This window comes from Paramormyrops kingsleyae, chromosome 17 (assembly GCF_048594095.1).
Source record: "Paramormyrops kingsleyae isolate MSU_618 chromosome 17, PKINGS_0.4, whole genome shotgun sequence".
Lineage (NCBI taxonomy): Eukaryota > Metazoa > Chordata > Actinopteri > Osteoglossiformes > Mormyridae > Paramormyrops > Paramormyrops kingsleyae.
In genome coordinates this window covers 346357-363502 of record NC_132813.1, presented here as the reverse complement: position 1 = coordinate 363502, position 17146 = coordinate 346357, and the positions used below count along the sequence as shown (strand labels likewise).

The window sequence follows — 17146 nt, the reverse complement described above, 5'->3', positions numbered from 1 at the left end:
GGACAGATTATCTTCAGACAAGAGGCCTGAGTGAAGACCCTGCTTTCTGTTAACAGTGCTGTTTACCGTTACTGTTCTCCAGGTGTCCCTCAAGTTCCCCTCCCTCCAGCAGCTTCCAGGGGAGGAGACGTCACTGGAGCTGACGGCTCACCCGGGGTCGCTGTGTTCGTTGAGGGCCATCGACCAGAGCATGCTTCTGATGGCACCAGAACAGGAGCTGACTGTGGACTGGGTAGGAAATCTATCTGTCATAGACAGACACACAAGGAATCTACCTGAAATGAGTGAATACCTACACCACATAGCCCTCATCTCTCTGACTGTGTATTTAATTACACAACTGTGTCAGCAGAGGGTGTGGCTGTCATGGGCGGCACAGGGAAGTAGGCGAAGGAAGCCGTGGATACAACAAAGGGATTTATTAACGGGGTGACACAATCCAAAACACACGTAACGTCAATGACAGGACTGAGAAAACATACTCTGACATGGACTTAAATACACTGAACTAATCGGAAATAACGCAAACCAGCTGGTAAACACAGGGAATTCACATGGGTAGATGAGGGGGCGTGGCACACGGGAGGAACGAAGAAGCAAAGAAGACATGGCTAAATTAGACAATTACTCTAATTAACAGGCCACATAAAGTTGTTTGTTTACAAACCAACCAAACTGGAATGTAGGTAGTAATGTTAAATTAGCCAGCAATTCTATCCTTACAAGAATCATTGCTTTAGCAGTATAGTAATAAAATTAATTATCAAGGTATGCTTTATATGTACATACTGCACTAATAAAGGAAATTGACTAATTGTAGCATACTTTTTTAACACTAAATTTTCAAAAGTTTTGAGTACAAATGGCTGGTTATCACTTTGGTCAATAACTGCATTTCTGAACCCAGTTTACAACAAATACAGATGTTGCATTTTTCCTGTTTCCTCCAAAACCTTTGTACGACTGCTCCGGGCCATTCGGAAATGTGCGAACTTTCTCACTGCATGTTTTGTTTGTTATTCATTTGTAAATCCCCAAATCTTCGCATAAATGAGTGTAGCAATGTTTTGCAGCTATTTTGTTTATACGAAGCCTTTATAAATGAGCCTTTTGACTCCATGAAGACCCCGCCTCCCAAAGCATCCATTTGTCATACCTCTGTTTTTTTACGTGCTGTTCCTTAACTTGGGGTGCTTCACACATAATAGCTTTATTAAGTAGCCTGCGTTTGTCACACCTATAGTATCTCTATTTTCACCTCTTAGCTTGGATATCAAGATCAAGAATCACTTATTGTCCATTTGCTATGACTTATTATTACTCCCCCAGAATAAATAAGCTGTTAACAGTTTGATTTTTAAAAAAATCCAAATTCACCAAGTAACAAATGCTGGACTAAATCTTTTCATTTTAAAAATTTACCTCCAGAAAAAAACAGCTGAAAGATGTTGGTCCTACTTGCCCAGGTAGGGGACCTTCCAGATTGAGTGGACAGGCTTTTGGCCCCAGCCGGGGTGGATCCAGTGGTCGTGGTGCATGTTGGCACCAATGACATAGGAAAGGGCAGGAGGGCTGTTCTGCAGGATAAATTTATAGAAGTCGCGGATAAGCTTAGATGCAGAACATCCACGGTGGTATTCTCTGGAATACTTCCCGTGCCACGTGCAAGTCAGGCTAAGTTAGCTGAGATAAGGGGATTAAATGCGTGGCTAAAATGGTGGTGTAGGAAAGAGGGGTTCAGGTTTATGGGGCACTGGAAGACCTTCTGGAACAGGTGGGACCTGTTCAAGCCGGACGGGTTGCATCTGAACCATAGGGGAACCAGTGTATTGGGGAGACGTATGTGCAGAATAGTTGAGGAATGTTTAAACTAGGGACTGGGGGGGCAGGGAGGTCAGTTAAGAATTTATGTGGGGAGAGACGGAAAGCCCAAATAAATATTAAAAGTAGACACTGTAAAAGGCCTACCATTAGTGGTCTGTACTTGAATGCAAGAAGTATTAGAAACAAAATTAATGACTTAGAGGCTTTAATTTCATCAGACAATTACGATGTTATAGGAATAACTGAAACATGGATGAGTGACAATGATGGTGATGAATATAATATGGATGGTTATACGTTGTTCCGTAGAGACCGGATAGGCAAGAAGGGAGGTGGTGTTGCAGTATACGTAAAAGAAAACTTGCAGGCAAAGGAACTCACTGATAAAAATAAAAATTCAGAAGCTGTATGGATAAAACTTGCTAAAGATTCAAATGGCCTAATTGTCGGGGTTTGTTATAGAGCACCTAATGTAGCTGTAGAGGAAAGCAGAATGTTATATGATGATATCAGGATTATGAGTAATAAAAATGATGTGGTGGTTATGGGTGATTTTAATTTACCTGGGATACAGTGGGACACAGTCTCTGGCTCTTCTGTAAATGAACTTGAGATGGTGGAATTAGTACAGGATTGTTTTTTTACTCAGTTTGTTAATACTCCTACCAGGGGAGAAGCCCTTCTTGATCTTGTTTTTTCTAATAACCAGGATAGGATTGGAAAATTAGAGGTTTTAGACCCATTGTTCGGTAGTGATCATAACATGGTTAAATTCGAGGTTAATTTTAGTGTCCGAAGAGCAAAGTCGAAATTAAAAGTATACAATGTTAGGAAGGCTAACTTTAATGGTATGAGACGGAAATTAGAAACTGTAAACTGGACAGAGTTAAATAGCAAAACAGTTGAAGAGGCATGGGAATTTTTTAAAAGCACATTGTTGCAAGTGCAAGAGGACTTCATACCTGTTTCCAGCAAAACTAAATCTAGGAAACGACAACCAAGGTGGTTTACTAAGGAAATTAAGAATAAAGTCAGGAGGAAAAGGGCTCTGTTCCACAATTGGAAAATAACTAATGATTTAAAAATTAAGCAGGAGTATCTAAGTCTACTGGCAGAGTTAAAAAATAACATTAGGCTATCCAAGAGGGATGTAGAAAGAAAAATTGCATTGGAGGCTAAGGATGACAGTAAAGGTTTCTTCCAATATTTGAACTCCAAGAGAGCTCTAAAAGCTGAAATCACTAATTTGCAGGATAGTAAGGGCCTTATAATTGATAACGAAATTGATATAGTAAATGAGTTTAATGATTATTTTTCACGGGTGTTCACAGTAGAGAACACAAGTAACTTACCACCAATTAATACGAATACAGCATTGTCTATGACCAATATATGTATAACTGAGGTTGATGTGATACTAAGCCTAGCTAAACTCAAAATAAATAAATCGCAGGGCCCTGATGGCATCTTACCTATAGTCTTAAAAGAGATGAGGGATATTATTAGCCAACCTTTAACTTTAATATTCCAGAAATTGTTATCTGCGGGTGTGGTACCATCAGACTGGAAGCATGCTAATATAACGCCCATATTCAAAAAAGGGGATAGAAGTAATCCAGCAAACTATAGGCCAATCAGTTTAACTAGCATTACTGGAAAAATAATGGAAGCTATAATTCAAGTGAAAATAACATTATAAAGGATAGCCAACATGGATTTAGGAGAGGTAGATCCTGCTTAACGAATCTACTTGAGTTCTTTGAGGAAGCTACAAGTGAAATTGATCACAAAAAGGCCTATGATGTGATTTACTTAAATTTCCAGAAGGCCTTTGATGTTGTCCCCCACAAACGGCTCTTGCTAAAGCTTAAAGCTGCGGGGATTTTAGGAACTGTGGCAGCTTGGATCGAAAACTGGCTAACTGACAGGAAGCAGCGAGTAGTTATTAGAGGCACAATGTCACAGTGGGCCTCCATTCATAGTGGGGTACCACAGGGTTCAATTTTAGGACCACTATTGTTCCTAATTTACATTAATGATATTGACACAAATACATACAGTAAACTGGTTAAATTTGCAGACGACACCAAGGTGGGCGGTGTAGCAGATACTGATCTAGCAGCAGAGAGGCTTCAACGGGATCTGGATTTAATTAGCGAATGGACTGATACTTGGCAGATGAAATTTAATACAGATAAATGTAAGGTAATCCATGCAGGAAGCAGAAATATAAAGTTCAGATATTTTATGGGTTCCACTGAAATAAAGGTAGCTGATTATGAGAAAGATCTCGGTATGTATGTTGATGCTTCCATGTCCCACTCTCGCCAGTGTGGGGAAGCAATAAAAAAGGCCAACAGAATGTTGGGTTATATCTCTAGGTGTGTGGAGTTTAAGTCAAGGGAGGTGATGTTACACTTATATAATTCCTTGGTAAGACCCCACCTAGAATACTGTGTGCAGGTTTGGTCACCATACCTCAAGAAGGACATTGCTGCCTTAGAAAAGGTGCAACGAAGAGCTACGAGAATGATTCCTGGTCTTAGAGGAATGTCTTATGAGGAGAGGTTAGCGGAACTGAATCTGTTTAGCCTGGAGCAAAGGAGACTAAGGGGGGATATGATTCAGGTCTATAAGATTCTAACGGGTCTGGATGCTGTTCAGCCAAATGACTATTTCAATATTAGTCTAAATACTAGAACTCGTGGCCATAAGTGGAAATTAGCGGGAGAACATTTTAAAACAAATTTGAGGAAGCACTTCTTTACACAGCATGTAGTTAGAGTATGGAATAGTCTTCCTGCTAGTGTAGCGGAAGCTAAAACCATGGGTTCCTTTAAATCAGAGCTAGATAAGATTTTAACAACTCTGAGCTATTAGTTAAGTTCTCCCCAAACGAGCTTGATGGGCCGAATGGCCTCCTCACGTTTGTAAATTTCTTATGTTCTTATGTTCTTAAAATTCATTTCTGCCCAGTTTGTTTAATACCCCCCATCCTCAGAGAGGGATAACTCTGTAAGCACAGCTGCTTAGTCACCAAAAGCTGGTTTCAGATGCATTCCAATCTGCTCATGTCACCCACTCTGGATTCGGGACACCCATGTCAAACAATTACTGCTTCAGCAGCATATCTGTGCTGGTAAATAAAAATTCTATGTGCATTGATAAAAACATTAAAAGATCTGTAATCGCCTTCCCTCAACAGATGTACAGTCAGCTACCGCTGCAGAGGCTTTCAGGATACAACTGGCGCGTGAAGGATGACGTGAGCAGCTTCCTGTTTTACCAAAGATCCCATAATGACATATACAGCGTCTTCAAGGTGAGTCCATCTCGGCTCCTCTGCCAGCTCCATTTGTAGTCAGAAGTCCGGCACAGAACCAAGGGCATTTAACTCAGTAAGCCTTATTGCTCTTTAAGAGATACGAGGTAATGAATGTGTGTCTTGGGTTACGCATTACTCTGGACTGGATGCCGGTCCAGTGTAGGACATGTGGATGCACACTTAATGAGAACAGTGTGTGTTTTTGGGCCAAGGGATAAAGCCGGAGGAGGCACCTGCAGAAACCCCCCAGGACCCCTAGCAGAGGCTGGGCGCACCCAGGGGTGTGGGCTGCCCCCACCGAGCCGCCGTGCAGCCAAACCCCATTACCTTCATCTTGGTATTTTATTTTAGGAAATTGGAGTAAAAGTCATAACAAGTTACATCGTGAGGACACCTGAGGTGTTGGGCAGAAGTCGAAGACCTGGTAATATTTCTAAAGATTTAATTAAGTCTATTTCAGGAAGAATGTTTTCTTGTTGTAATAGTGGTTCATCTCTTCCACAGTTTATGAATTGAAAGCTTTTGTATTTTATTGCCCCATTACCCCCTGTCAGGCATTATTATAGACCCATCATCAGACACATTCAAGAAGAGGGGCATGACCAGCATGCTTGCCGTACAGTACGATGAGGGGGTCGCAGAAGAACCGCCAGTGCAGACCATCCGCACCTACTTCCCAGAGACTTGGATCTGGGACCTGGTGCCAGTTGGGTACGCCCCATCGGGGATGGGTTGGGAATATCTCATCATTCTACCACCTACCAGGCTGTTTATCTGAAGTGTTTATGTAGCTGTACATTTCATGCTATAAGTCGACCTACAATGACGTTTGTATTATAAATGTTCAGAAAACAAGCATACGTAAACCCCAATTGATAAAATAACGCAAGTGCACCTGCATATAGGCAGAACCATAAACAGAGCCTTTCAATGGCTTTGCACACTGCAGGCAAAGCCACAGAATGGACGATTTAGGGTACATTACTTCAGGAGATGCATTTATCCAAAGCGGCATTCAGCTTCAAGAGCCGTGTCAGCAAGTTTCTAGAGCAGTTTGGTTTAGGGGCCTAAATGTGAAATCACAGTACCAAACTGGCAACCATCCACTCACCGCTCAGCCCTAACCAGCTTAGTACATGCAGCCCCCTTGTGTGAGCTCCAAAGGAGGAGGATGGGGAACAAGAACATTTCTGCAGCAGGGCCTTGCTTGGAATTTACATTTGGATCCGTTTTGTTTGGCTGGATCCTCTGTTCCGTGTCAGACTGCAGTGCGTGAGTGTGAGAGCTGTCTCCCCCTCCCTACACAGAGACTCAGGTTCCGTGAATGTGACGCACACCATTCCAGACACCATCACCAAATGGGTGGCGGGGGCTTTCTGCACCTCCCCAGTGGGCTTTGGCCTGGCCCCCAGCGCCCAGCTCACTGCCTACCAGCCCTTCTTCGTGAGCCTGACGTTGCCTTACTCTGTCGTCCGGGGTGAGGTGTTCACCCTCAAAGCCTCCGTGTTCAGCTACCTCCCTAGATGTATCATGGTGAGTGCACCCAGCACGGCCTCTTCTGGGCGAAGGGCAGCATATGAGTGTATAAACGGGTAATAAAAAAGACCCTGTGTTATATGATGTTCAGAGCTTCCCTCTCTTTTCCCACTCTGATTTTGGAATGTTAGTAATTCTCACACCAACTCACTTGCATTCACACCTGAGATGCACACAGGGGTGTAATTCCTGCTGCTGTCACTGGTGCCGATAGTAAACTGTGTGTCTTGATGTTTAGGTTCAGGTGAGCCTGGCGGAGTCGGCTGAATTCACGGCCCAAGCCTGCGAAGGCTGCAAGTACAAGCACTGTGTATGTGAAGAAGAGAGCAGGACCTTTAGGTGGATCCTGAAGCCTGCTGCTCTAGGTCTCTATCCGTCTCTGTCTCCATCATGTGGGGGACACACTGCTGTCTGCGTACTCTGCTGCAATTTGCACCACAGTCTGATCAAATCATTTGCTCATAGGAAGTCCCAGTTTAAAGGAAGCTTTCATTGATAACCAGTGGCGGTTCTAGACAAATTTTACTAGGGGGGCCAAGAAGGGGCCAGTGTTTAACCAGAGAGGCACATTAAAAAATGACAACAAATGATATTTAAAGATTATAAACTTTATTTTACTTTAAAATCATACAAACATTTATTTTGTACAAGAGTAAGTGCAGGTGCAAAAGAGGTAGGGCCATAAAAAATGATAAGGGTACAAATATTCAAGTAACAAATATAAAAGTGTTACCAAGTTTTTAAATATCTCGAGACCAGCCATTTCCAAACTTGATTTCATTATCAGTGTGAAAAACAAAAGTAACACGGTTATGTGCAAGAACAACAAGTCACTCACGAGATGAAATTGTTTTGCTTACCTTCGACTCTTGCTACAGAAGAAATTAATCGTAGCTCCACTATCCAAGAGTGGTTCTAGCTGTTGCTGCGCTCCCATTCACCGAGCAGCACCACAGTGTTTGGGTGCGCCGCTCTAATTTACCCGTGTAGAACGATGCGTCGCATTAGTTCCGCTTTTGGCGCTCGTGTGTAAAATCATAATAAATTCATACTTTTTTATTTGGTCAGCACAGGGGGGCCACAGGGGTGGCCAGGGACATGTCTACAGAGGCACGGGCCTCCCTAGGCCTCCGTGTAGAACCGCCACTGTTGATAACCCACCTGTCAGCATAGCTGGGCCCCTGACTGACTTTAGGAAAGTGAAATCCAAACGGTTATTTGGAGAACAGGATGACAAGTGAATGTGCCTTCCGCCGACTCTCTCCACCAGGTGAGGTGACCTTTGCAGTGAGTGCAGAGGCCCTGAGGACACAGGAGATTTGTGGGAACGAGGTGGTGACCGTGCCCGAGAGGGGGCGTACAGACACGGTCGTCAGGAAGCTGCTGGTGGAGGTCGGCATGCTGCTTCCATGATGTCAGGCCTGGACTCTGACCTCTGCTCTTTACGATTTTCTTTGCCGACGTTGCTACCATCATGTACAGAATATAGAATTTTAAGGCCTTGAATAGCCCTCATTAGGTGGCACGGTGGCACAGTGGTTAGCACTGAGGCCTCACTCCTCAGGCTCCAGGGTTTTAAGCTCTGCCATGGTTCCATGTGTGTAGAATTTGCATGTTCTTCCTGTGTCATTGTGGGCTTTCCTCTGGGTACTCCGCTTTCCCCCCACAATCCAGAAACATGCTGAGGTTAATTGGAGTTACCAAAGCCACAGACATGCATGGGTGAGTGAATGGTGTATGATTGTGCCCGCCAATGGGTTGGCACCCCATCCTGGGTTGTTTCCTGTCTTGTGCCCATAGGTGTGCATGTGTGAGTGTGCCCTGCGATGGGTTGGCGCCCCATCCTGGGTTGTTTCCTGTCTTGTGCCCATAGGTCTGCATATGTGAGTGTGCCCTGCGATGAGTTGGTGCCCCATCCTGGGTTGTTCCCTGCCTTGTGCCCTGCGATGGGTTGGCACCCCATCCTGGGTTGTTCCCTGCCTTGTGCCCTGCGATGGGTTGGCACCCCATCCTGGGTTGTTCCCTGCCTTGTGCCCTGCGATGGGTTGGCACCCCATCCTGGGTTGTTCCCTGCCTTGTGCCCTGCGATGGGTTGGCACCCCATCCTGGGTTGTTCCCTGCCTTGTGCCCTGCGATGGGTTGGCACCCCATCCTGGGTTGTTCCCTGCCTTGTGCCCTGCGATGGGTTGGCACCCCATCCTTGGTTGTTCCCTGCCTTGTTCCCTGCGACCCTGAATACGATAAGTGGTTACAGAAAATGGATGGAATAACCCTCATTAACAAATTAGAACATGTCTTGTCCTCGTGTTACTTCTAACCTTGATAAGTAACTTATTTATAATATAGACAAATCTTTTTTAGTTTTCTGTCATCTGATGGGGAATTTAGCATGGCAGCTTTCCTCTTTCTTCAGGCAGAGGGAACCAAAGAGACCGTTACCCATAATGCATTGCTGTGCCCTGCAGGTGAGGGCCCCTTTTTCTCATGACCGCAGAGCAGATTGACCTTCAGGCCATTATCATGTCGCTTGACTATCTTTTGGTTAAACAGGTGGATCTTTTATGGTGGATCTCTGTTCTCGCTCTTCCAGATGGTCCAGTAGAGAAAGACGTGTCTGTGAAACTTCCAGAAGTACATGTCGAGGGCTCTGTCAAGGCCTTCCTTTCTGTGTTGGGTGAGATTTTTATGTTAATCATTTTTACTTAACAAAATTAACTTCTAGTTTCTTAACCACGCTTTTCTGAGTGTCAGATGTCATCTTCTGTTATCTACCAACATGGCAACCCTTCACAGCTGGATCATTATGTCAGATACTGGTTCCTGATTGGCTCTTGATGAGATGACCAGGTTGTGAGCAGCTGTATGCTTTGGCCAGGTGACTTGATGGGCCGGGCCATGCAGAACCTCGACCGCCTGCTAGCCATGCCTTATGGCTGTGGGGAGCAAAACATGGTGCTCTTTGCTCCCAACATCTACATCCTAAGATATCTGGAGACTACCAAGCAGCTGACCAAAAGGATCCAGGAAAAGGCTGTCCGCTTCCTGGAGACTGGTGAGTGTGGAGACCATAAAAATCCAGGCTGAAAGTTACCATTGTGGTCAAGCTCTTGTTTTCAGGGCAAATCCTAGAACTAAGGTCTCTATTTTTGGACTCAGCTGGAAAAATACCAAGCAGTTTGAAGTATTTTTTTAACTGATTGAACCTGCAGTTTGTGGCACAGCGTGGCATTGTACTGTGCAAAAGTCTCAGGCAGTCAAAGGGAAATTAGGTATAATTGATCTTCATTTTGGTGTAAAACGATAAAATGATGTCTGGGAAAGCATGTCAGCTTAGCCACTTCAAAACCACCATTTCAAATCACAACAGTATTTGCAGTGACCATCCAATATTCCAGTGTGTCTGTTGACTCAACCACTGGCAGCACAACTAGTTAATCAATATCTCATTGAGCACTATTGCACAGTACTGTAAGTAGTGCCCGGAACCTCGCTAGATGGTCCCGGTTTACCTTTTCTGTTCTGCAGGCTACCAGAGGGAGCTAAATTACAAGCACAATGATGGATCTTACAGTGCATTTGGAAAGAGTGACCAGTCTGGCAACACCTGGTGAGTCTCGCTACCCAAAGCTTCGAACAGAACCATGCCAGTACTACAGAAATACAATAGCATTAAGTTCCAGTAATTCTTGCCAAGAGCCAATTCTTGCAGAATTGATATTATCAGGAATATGTTCTGCCCAGTATAAGAAATTTGGTTTAAATGGTCACTTTATTTTTCAATTTGACTGCTTTCTGCTTGACCAGCCATGACGATGAGCAACATTCAACCAACTATCAATTATTCTTTAAAGTGAATAAAATTCCTCTTGGCCCAGTGGATTATGGTTAATCTGTACAGTGTCTGATTCTTTATATACAAGTCTAGAAAAAATTAAAAGACCACTACATTTTTTTATTTAGCATTTTTCAATCCTGGTTTAATCCTGGTTCTGCTGGCAGAGGGCTACACAGCAAGTTGCTTCCAGGCTCAAAATTTCTAAGACAGTAAAATAAGGTGAAACAGAAGACACTGGAAACGACCAAAAACCAGCCAAGTAAAGTACAGAAGTGACTTTTCAATGCCAGAATCACTGTTAACTTCCAACAGTTTCTCATGAATCAGAGAATGACATCAAGTGACCTTCAAAGGACCGGGGAAGATTAGGTGCAGGTGTGAAGTGCACTGCTAGGACAGTTCATATCAGGCTCCTAAAAGCAGGACTGAAGTCCCATAAAACAAGGAAGAAGCCCTTCATTAATGAGAAACAGGGCACAAAAATAAGTATTGTCTCAAAAATATATATATTATTCATGGACGCACACTCATATATTGAGAGATAAGTGAAACAATATATTGTGCTGTGGTCTCTTAACTTTTTCCAGAGGTCATGTGGTACTTACTGTTCTATATGTTATTGATTCTACGCAACACACTTTGTCAGCCTTTGGTTGTTTAAAAATATGCTATAGAAATAAACTAGGTAGTTAATGACTTGACATCCACATCCATAAGGAAATGGATCTTCTATGATTCTGAGTAAACAAAGTGTATCACCCAGGCTCACCGCGTTTGTACTGAAGTCCTTCGGAGGGGCAGGTCCGTACATCTTTGTGGACCCGAGACACATCGACGATGCTAAGCTGTGGCTACACAGGCAACAGAACAACAATGGCTGCTTTAGGTCGGTGGGGAAGCTCTTGAACAACAGAATGAAGGTAAAATGCCATCTAGCCATCCTATTTCACACATTATGAAGGTAAAACACCGTCTAGCCATCCAATTTCATATATTATGAAGGTAAAACACCATTTTGCCATCCTATTTCATACATTATAAAGGTAAAACACCATCTCGCCATCCTATTTCACACATTATGAAGGTAAAACACCATCTAGCCATCCTATTTCACACACTATGAAGGTAAAACACCATCTAGCCATCCTATTTCACACATTATGAAGGTAAAACACCATCTATCCATCCTATTTCACACACTATGAAGGTAAAACACCATCTAGCCACCCTATTTCACACATTATGAAGGTAAAACACCATCTAGCCATCCTATTTCACACACTATGAAGGTAAAACACCATCTAGCCATCCTATTTCACACATTATGAAGGTAAAACACCATCTAGCCATCCTATTTCATACACTATGAAGGTAAAACACCATCTAGCCATCCTATTTCATACATTATGAAGGTAAAACACCATCTATCCATCCTATTTCACACATTATGAAGGTAAAACACCATCTAGCCATCCTATTTCACACACTATGAAGGTAAAACACCATCTAGCCATCCTATTTCACACATTATGAAGGTAAAACACCGTCTAGCCATCCAATTTCATATATTATGAAGGTAAAACACCATTTTGCCATCCTATTTCATACATTATAAAGGTAAAACACCATCTCGCCATCCTATTTCACACATTATGAAGGTAAAACACCATCTAGCCATCCTATTTCACACACTATGAAGGTAAAACACCATCTAGCCATCCTATTTCACACATTATGAAGGTAAAACACCATCTATCCATCCTATTTCACACACTATGAAGGTAAAACACCATCTAGCCACCCTATTTCACACATTATGAAGGTAAAACACCATCTAGCCATCCTATTTCACACACTATGAAGGTAAAACACCATCTAGCCATCCTATTTCACACATTATGAAGGTAAAACACCATCTAGCCATCCTATTTCATACACTATGAAGGTAAAACACCATCTAGCCATCCTATTTCATACATTATGAAGGTAAAACACCATCTATCCATCCTATTTCACACATTATGAAGGTAAAACACCATCTAGCCATCCTATTTCACACACTATGAAGGTAAAACACCATCTAGCCATCCTATTTCACACATTATGAAGGTAAAACACCATCTAGCCATCCTATTTCACACATTATGAAGGTAAAACACCATCTAGCCATCCTATTTCACACATTATGAAGGTAAAACACCATCTAGCCATCCTATTTCACACACTATGAAGGTAAAACACCATCTAGCCATCCTATTTCACACACTATGAAGGTAAAACACCATCTAGCCATCCTATTTCACACACTATGAAGGTAAAACACCATCTATCCATCCTATTTCATACATTATGAAGGTAAAACACCATCTAGCCATCCTGTTTCACACACTATGAAGGTAAAACACCATCTATCCATCCTATTTCACACATTATGAAGGTAAAACACCATCTAGCCATCCTATTTCATACACTATGAAGGTAAAACACCATCTAGCCATCCTATTTCACACACTATGAAGGTAAAACACCATCTAGCCATCCTATTTCACACACTATGAAGGTAAAACACCATCTATCCATCCTATTTCACACATTATGAAGGTAAAACACCATCTAGCCATCCTATTTCACACACTATGAAGGTAAAACACCATGTATCCATCCTATTTCACACACTATGAAGGTAAAACACCATCTATCCATCCTATTTCACACACTATGAAGGTAAAACACCATCTCGCCATCCTATTTCACACATTATGAAGGTAAAACACCATCTAGCCATCCAATTTCACACATTATGAAGGTAAAACACCATCTATCCATCCTATTTCACACACTATGAAGGTAAAACACCATCTAGCCATCCTATTTCACACACTATGAAGGTAAAACACCATCTAGCCATCCTATTTCATACATTATGAAGGTAAAACACCATCTAGCCATCCTATTTCACACACTATGAAGGTAAAACACCATCTAGCCATCCTATTTCACACACTATGAAGGTAAAACACCATCTAGCCATCCTATTTCACACACTATGAAGGTAAAACACCATCTAGCCATCCTATTTCATACATTATAAAGGTAAAACACCATCTATCCATCCTATTTCACACATTATGAAGGTAAAACACTATCTATCCATCCTATTTCACACACTATGAAGGTAAAACACCATCTAGCCATCCTATTTCACACACTATGAAGGTAAAACACCATCTAGCCATCCTATTTCACACATTATGAAGGTAAAACACCATCTAGCCATCCTATTTCATACACTATGAAGGTAAAACACCATCTAGCCATCCTATTTCACACATTATGAAGGTAAAACACCATCTATCCATCCAATTTCACACATTATGAATGTAATTGTCTTGATGTCCTCATCGTTGGAATTTAGGATACTTATTTTCTTATAGTTTTCTATAAACTCTGTTTCTTCCAGCATACTCCTGCCACAGTGAGCTTCTGTCATATCAGTACTTTGCTCTTGATTTCCTTGAATATTATGCTTAATGGTTCAGTATTATCTGCAGATGTCTGCAGTTCAGGAATGTATGTAGTATGTTTACCGTGACTTCCTGCACACAGCTTTATAAACTCTGTTTCAGGGTGGAGTCAGCGATGAAGTGTCTCTGACTGCCTACATCACTGCTGCTCTTCTTGAGATAGACCGAAACGCCTCTGTGAGTGGTCTAACACCCTTAGTATTGCTTTATTGGTTTTGTGATTGTCGATAGAGCAAACAGTCCCCAAAAAGTATCTGGACACTTAAGCTATGCTTAATATTGTCTTCATTTTATTGAGTTGCACTACAAAATGTCAAACAAAATTGCTTGTGTGGAATATAGATACCTTAAGCACACTTTTTAAGCAAAACATTTAACAAAAAATATTGGGTAGGTTGTAAATTATAAAAGGATGGACATACAGTTAAAATAGAGACAATCAAGTATTATAGCTTCACTCTGGTTCTCAGGCTTAGTGGAACATGTTCCTGAGTAATGTGATGATGAACTGTGGTACAGCACCTGTGTGTTATTAAACATTACTGATCACACAGTCACTATAGATTATTTTGGAGCAGTTGAATTGGCTGGTGAGTTGGCGCCCCCTCAGAAGTCGGTATCCTAAGCAGCCGCCTATGTTGCCTATAGGATTGACCGGCCCTTGTTTGCACAAACAAGGCAACACTGGTCGACAGATTAGCAAAAAAAAAAAAAAAAAATGCACAGTTGCCTGGCCAGTGAATGTGAACAGAAAGCACAGTAGCATGGTGCCCGCTTACGTGTGAAGTAAAACCAGTCCTAAGGCTGCATATAACAAAATATCAAAAATGAAGCGGTCTGAGTCCTTTCTGAATCCCTTGAATTTAGAATCAAGAAAAACAGCAGCAAGAGATTAGTGTCCAGATACTTTTCTGAAATATACGGTATATACATATATTATATAGCTTCAGTTTGTGTGAAATATACAGTATATACATGTATTATATAGCTTCAGTTTGTGTGAAATATACAGTATATACATGTATTATATAGCTTCAGTTTGTGTGAAATATACAGTATATATATACATGTATGATGTATCATATAGATTCCGATTGCTTAGCATTCAGGCTGAAGATGACATGATGATGCTGGGGGTAGTTTTGGTAAGCCAATGGGGGTGGGGGTGGGGGTGCCTGAGCACCTGCCTCTTTTGCCCAAATGATAGAAAGTTGCTCCCTTTTGGGATCCCAAGTGATCACCAACTTTGCAAAACGCTACCCAAATTTAACTGAGGGATTGAAAAGCCGCTCCTTGAAAAGTCTGCACTGCCCTGCTTGACCATATAAATGCAGTTCAATTCATCCAGATTCATGATGACATCATTTCTCTGGAAATGTAACCAGACAAATATATTGAGGCCCAAATGGAAAGAGACCTGCCCAAATGCTAAATATGGCTGGACCCCCAGACAGCTTGTAGCCACGGTTTGGACCTTTTACTGGAAGTGGTTAATCTGGTCACAGCCCTGTAAACACTGCTTCCCTGGGAAGAAGCATACATCAGCTGGTCTCTGCTTCTCTGGGACAGAATGTAGTGCTGGAGAAGAGCTTGTCTTGTCTGAGAGACGCCTCTGGCCAGCTGGAGAACCTCTACCTCACTGCCCTGCTCTCATACACCTTCACGCTGGCTGGGGACCATGAGATGAGGAGCAAGTTCATTAGCTATCTAGCCAAGAAGGCGAAGATCACAGGTACCTTCTCACTGCAGTCCTTTGGGTCTTAAGTACCAGAAGCAGCAGCGGGATAGTTCACTGGGAATAAAAATCCCATTTTGTGTCACTAGCTGTTCATTGTGACTGGGTGGTTCATGTCACTAGTTGGTTCATGTCACTGGGTGGTCCATGTAACTTGGTGGTTCATGTTACTGGGGGGTTCATGTCACTGGGTGGTTCATGTCACTAGTTGGTTCATGTCACTAGTTGGTTCATGTCACTGGGTGGTTCATGTCACTGGGTGGTTCATGTCACTAGTTGGTTCATGTCACTGGGTGGTTCATGTAACTTGGTGGTTCATGTTACTGGGTGGTTCATGTAACTTGGTGGTTCATGTTACTGGGTGGTTCATGTAACTTGGTGGTTCATGTTACTGGGGGGTTCATGTCACTAGTTGGTTCATGTCACTGGGTGGTCCATGTCACTGGGTGGTTCATGTAACTTGGTGGTTCATGTTACTGGGGGGTTCATGTCACTAGTTGGTTCATGTCACTGGGTGGTCCATGTCACTAGTTGGTTCATGTCACTGGGTGGTTCATGTTACTGGGAGGTTCATGTTACTGGGGGGTTCATGTCACTGGGTGGTTCATGTCACTGGGTGGTTCATGTCACTAGTTGGTTCATGTCACTAGTTGGTTCATGTCACTGGGTGGTTCATGTCACTAGTTGGTTCATGTCACTGGGTGGTTCATGTAACTTGGTGGTTCATGTTACTGGGTGGTTCATGTAACTTGGTAGTTCATGTTACTGGGTGGTTCATGTAACTTGGTGGTTCATGTTACTGGGGGGTTCATGTCACTAGTTGGTTCATGTCACTGGGTGGTCCATGTAACTTAGTGGTTCATGTCACTAGTTGGTTCATGTCACTGGGTGGTTCATGTCACTGGGTGGTTCATGTTACTGGGGGGTTCATGTCACTAGGTGGTCATTGTCATTAGTTGGTTCATGTCACTGGGTGGTTCATGTCACTGGGTGGTCCATGTAACTTGGTGGTTCACGTTACTGGGGGGTTCATGTCACTAGGTGGTTCATGTCATTGGGAGCTGCCTGATACGTCAGGGACAAAGACAGACTCCCTGGCAGTGGAAATGACCTCCTATGTGCTGCTGGCGCTGCTGTCTGGCCCCATGCTTCCTGACTTTGGCCTGTCCTACGCATCCAGCATCGTGCGCTGGCTGAGCCTGCAGCAGAACCCATACGGCGGCTTCTCCTCCACACAGGTGCCGAAACACCCCAAGCCGTCGCATGTCACTCTCTTCCTCTCTCAGCACCTTTGCTCTGCATTAACATTATTAATGTCCCTTCTTTGTGGAGCTTGTCGATCTGATCTGCCTCCCCCACTGCACCCC

The 17146-nt window shown here is 42.9% G+C and overlaps 1 protein-coding gene across 4 annotated transcripts in view; it reads left to right on the top strand.

Moving 5' to 3' along the window:
* Positions 1–17146, top strand: part of LOC111833814 (alpha-2-macroglobulin) — a 41579-nt gene that overhangs the window by 17543 nt on the left and 6890 nt on the right. For 3 of the 4 annotated variants that reach the window (XR_002835846.2, XM_023792430.2, XM_023792429.2), the window contains exons 15-29: positions 83–232; positions 5030–5146; positions 5501–5573; positions 5704–5860; positions 6457–6682; positions 6924–7050; positions 7956–8077; positions 9099–9150; positions 9276–9359; positions 9561–9737; positions 10211–10292; positions 11284–11440; positions 14147–14221; positions 15614–15776; positions 16821–17017. Coding sequence is in view for 3 of the 4 variants with exons in the window: in XM_023792430.2 (XP_023648198.2) it covers positions 83–232; positions 5030–5146; positions 5501–5573; positions 5704–5860; positions 6457–6682; positions 6924–7050; positions 7956–8077; positions 9099–9150; positions 9276–9359; positions 9561–9737; positions 10211–10292; positions 11284–11440; positions 14147–14221; positions 15614–15776; positions 16821–17017 (1959 nt within the window). In the remaining variant the exon portion in view is untranslated. The remainder of the gene's footprint in view (positions 1–82; positions 233–5029; positions 5147–5500; positions 5574–5703; positions 5861–6456; positions 6683–6923; positions 7051–7955; positions 8078–9098; positions 9151–9275; positions 9360–9560; positions 9738–10210; positions 10293–11283; positions 11441–14146; positions 14222–15613; positions 15777–16820; positions 17018–17146) is intronic. The other variant, XM_072701706.1, reaches the window with a different exon arrangement.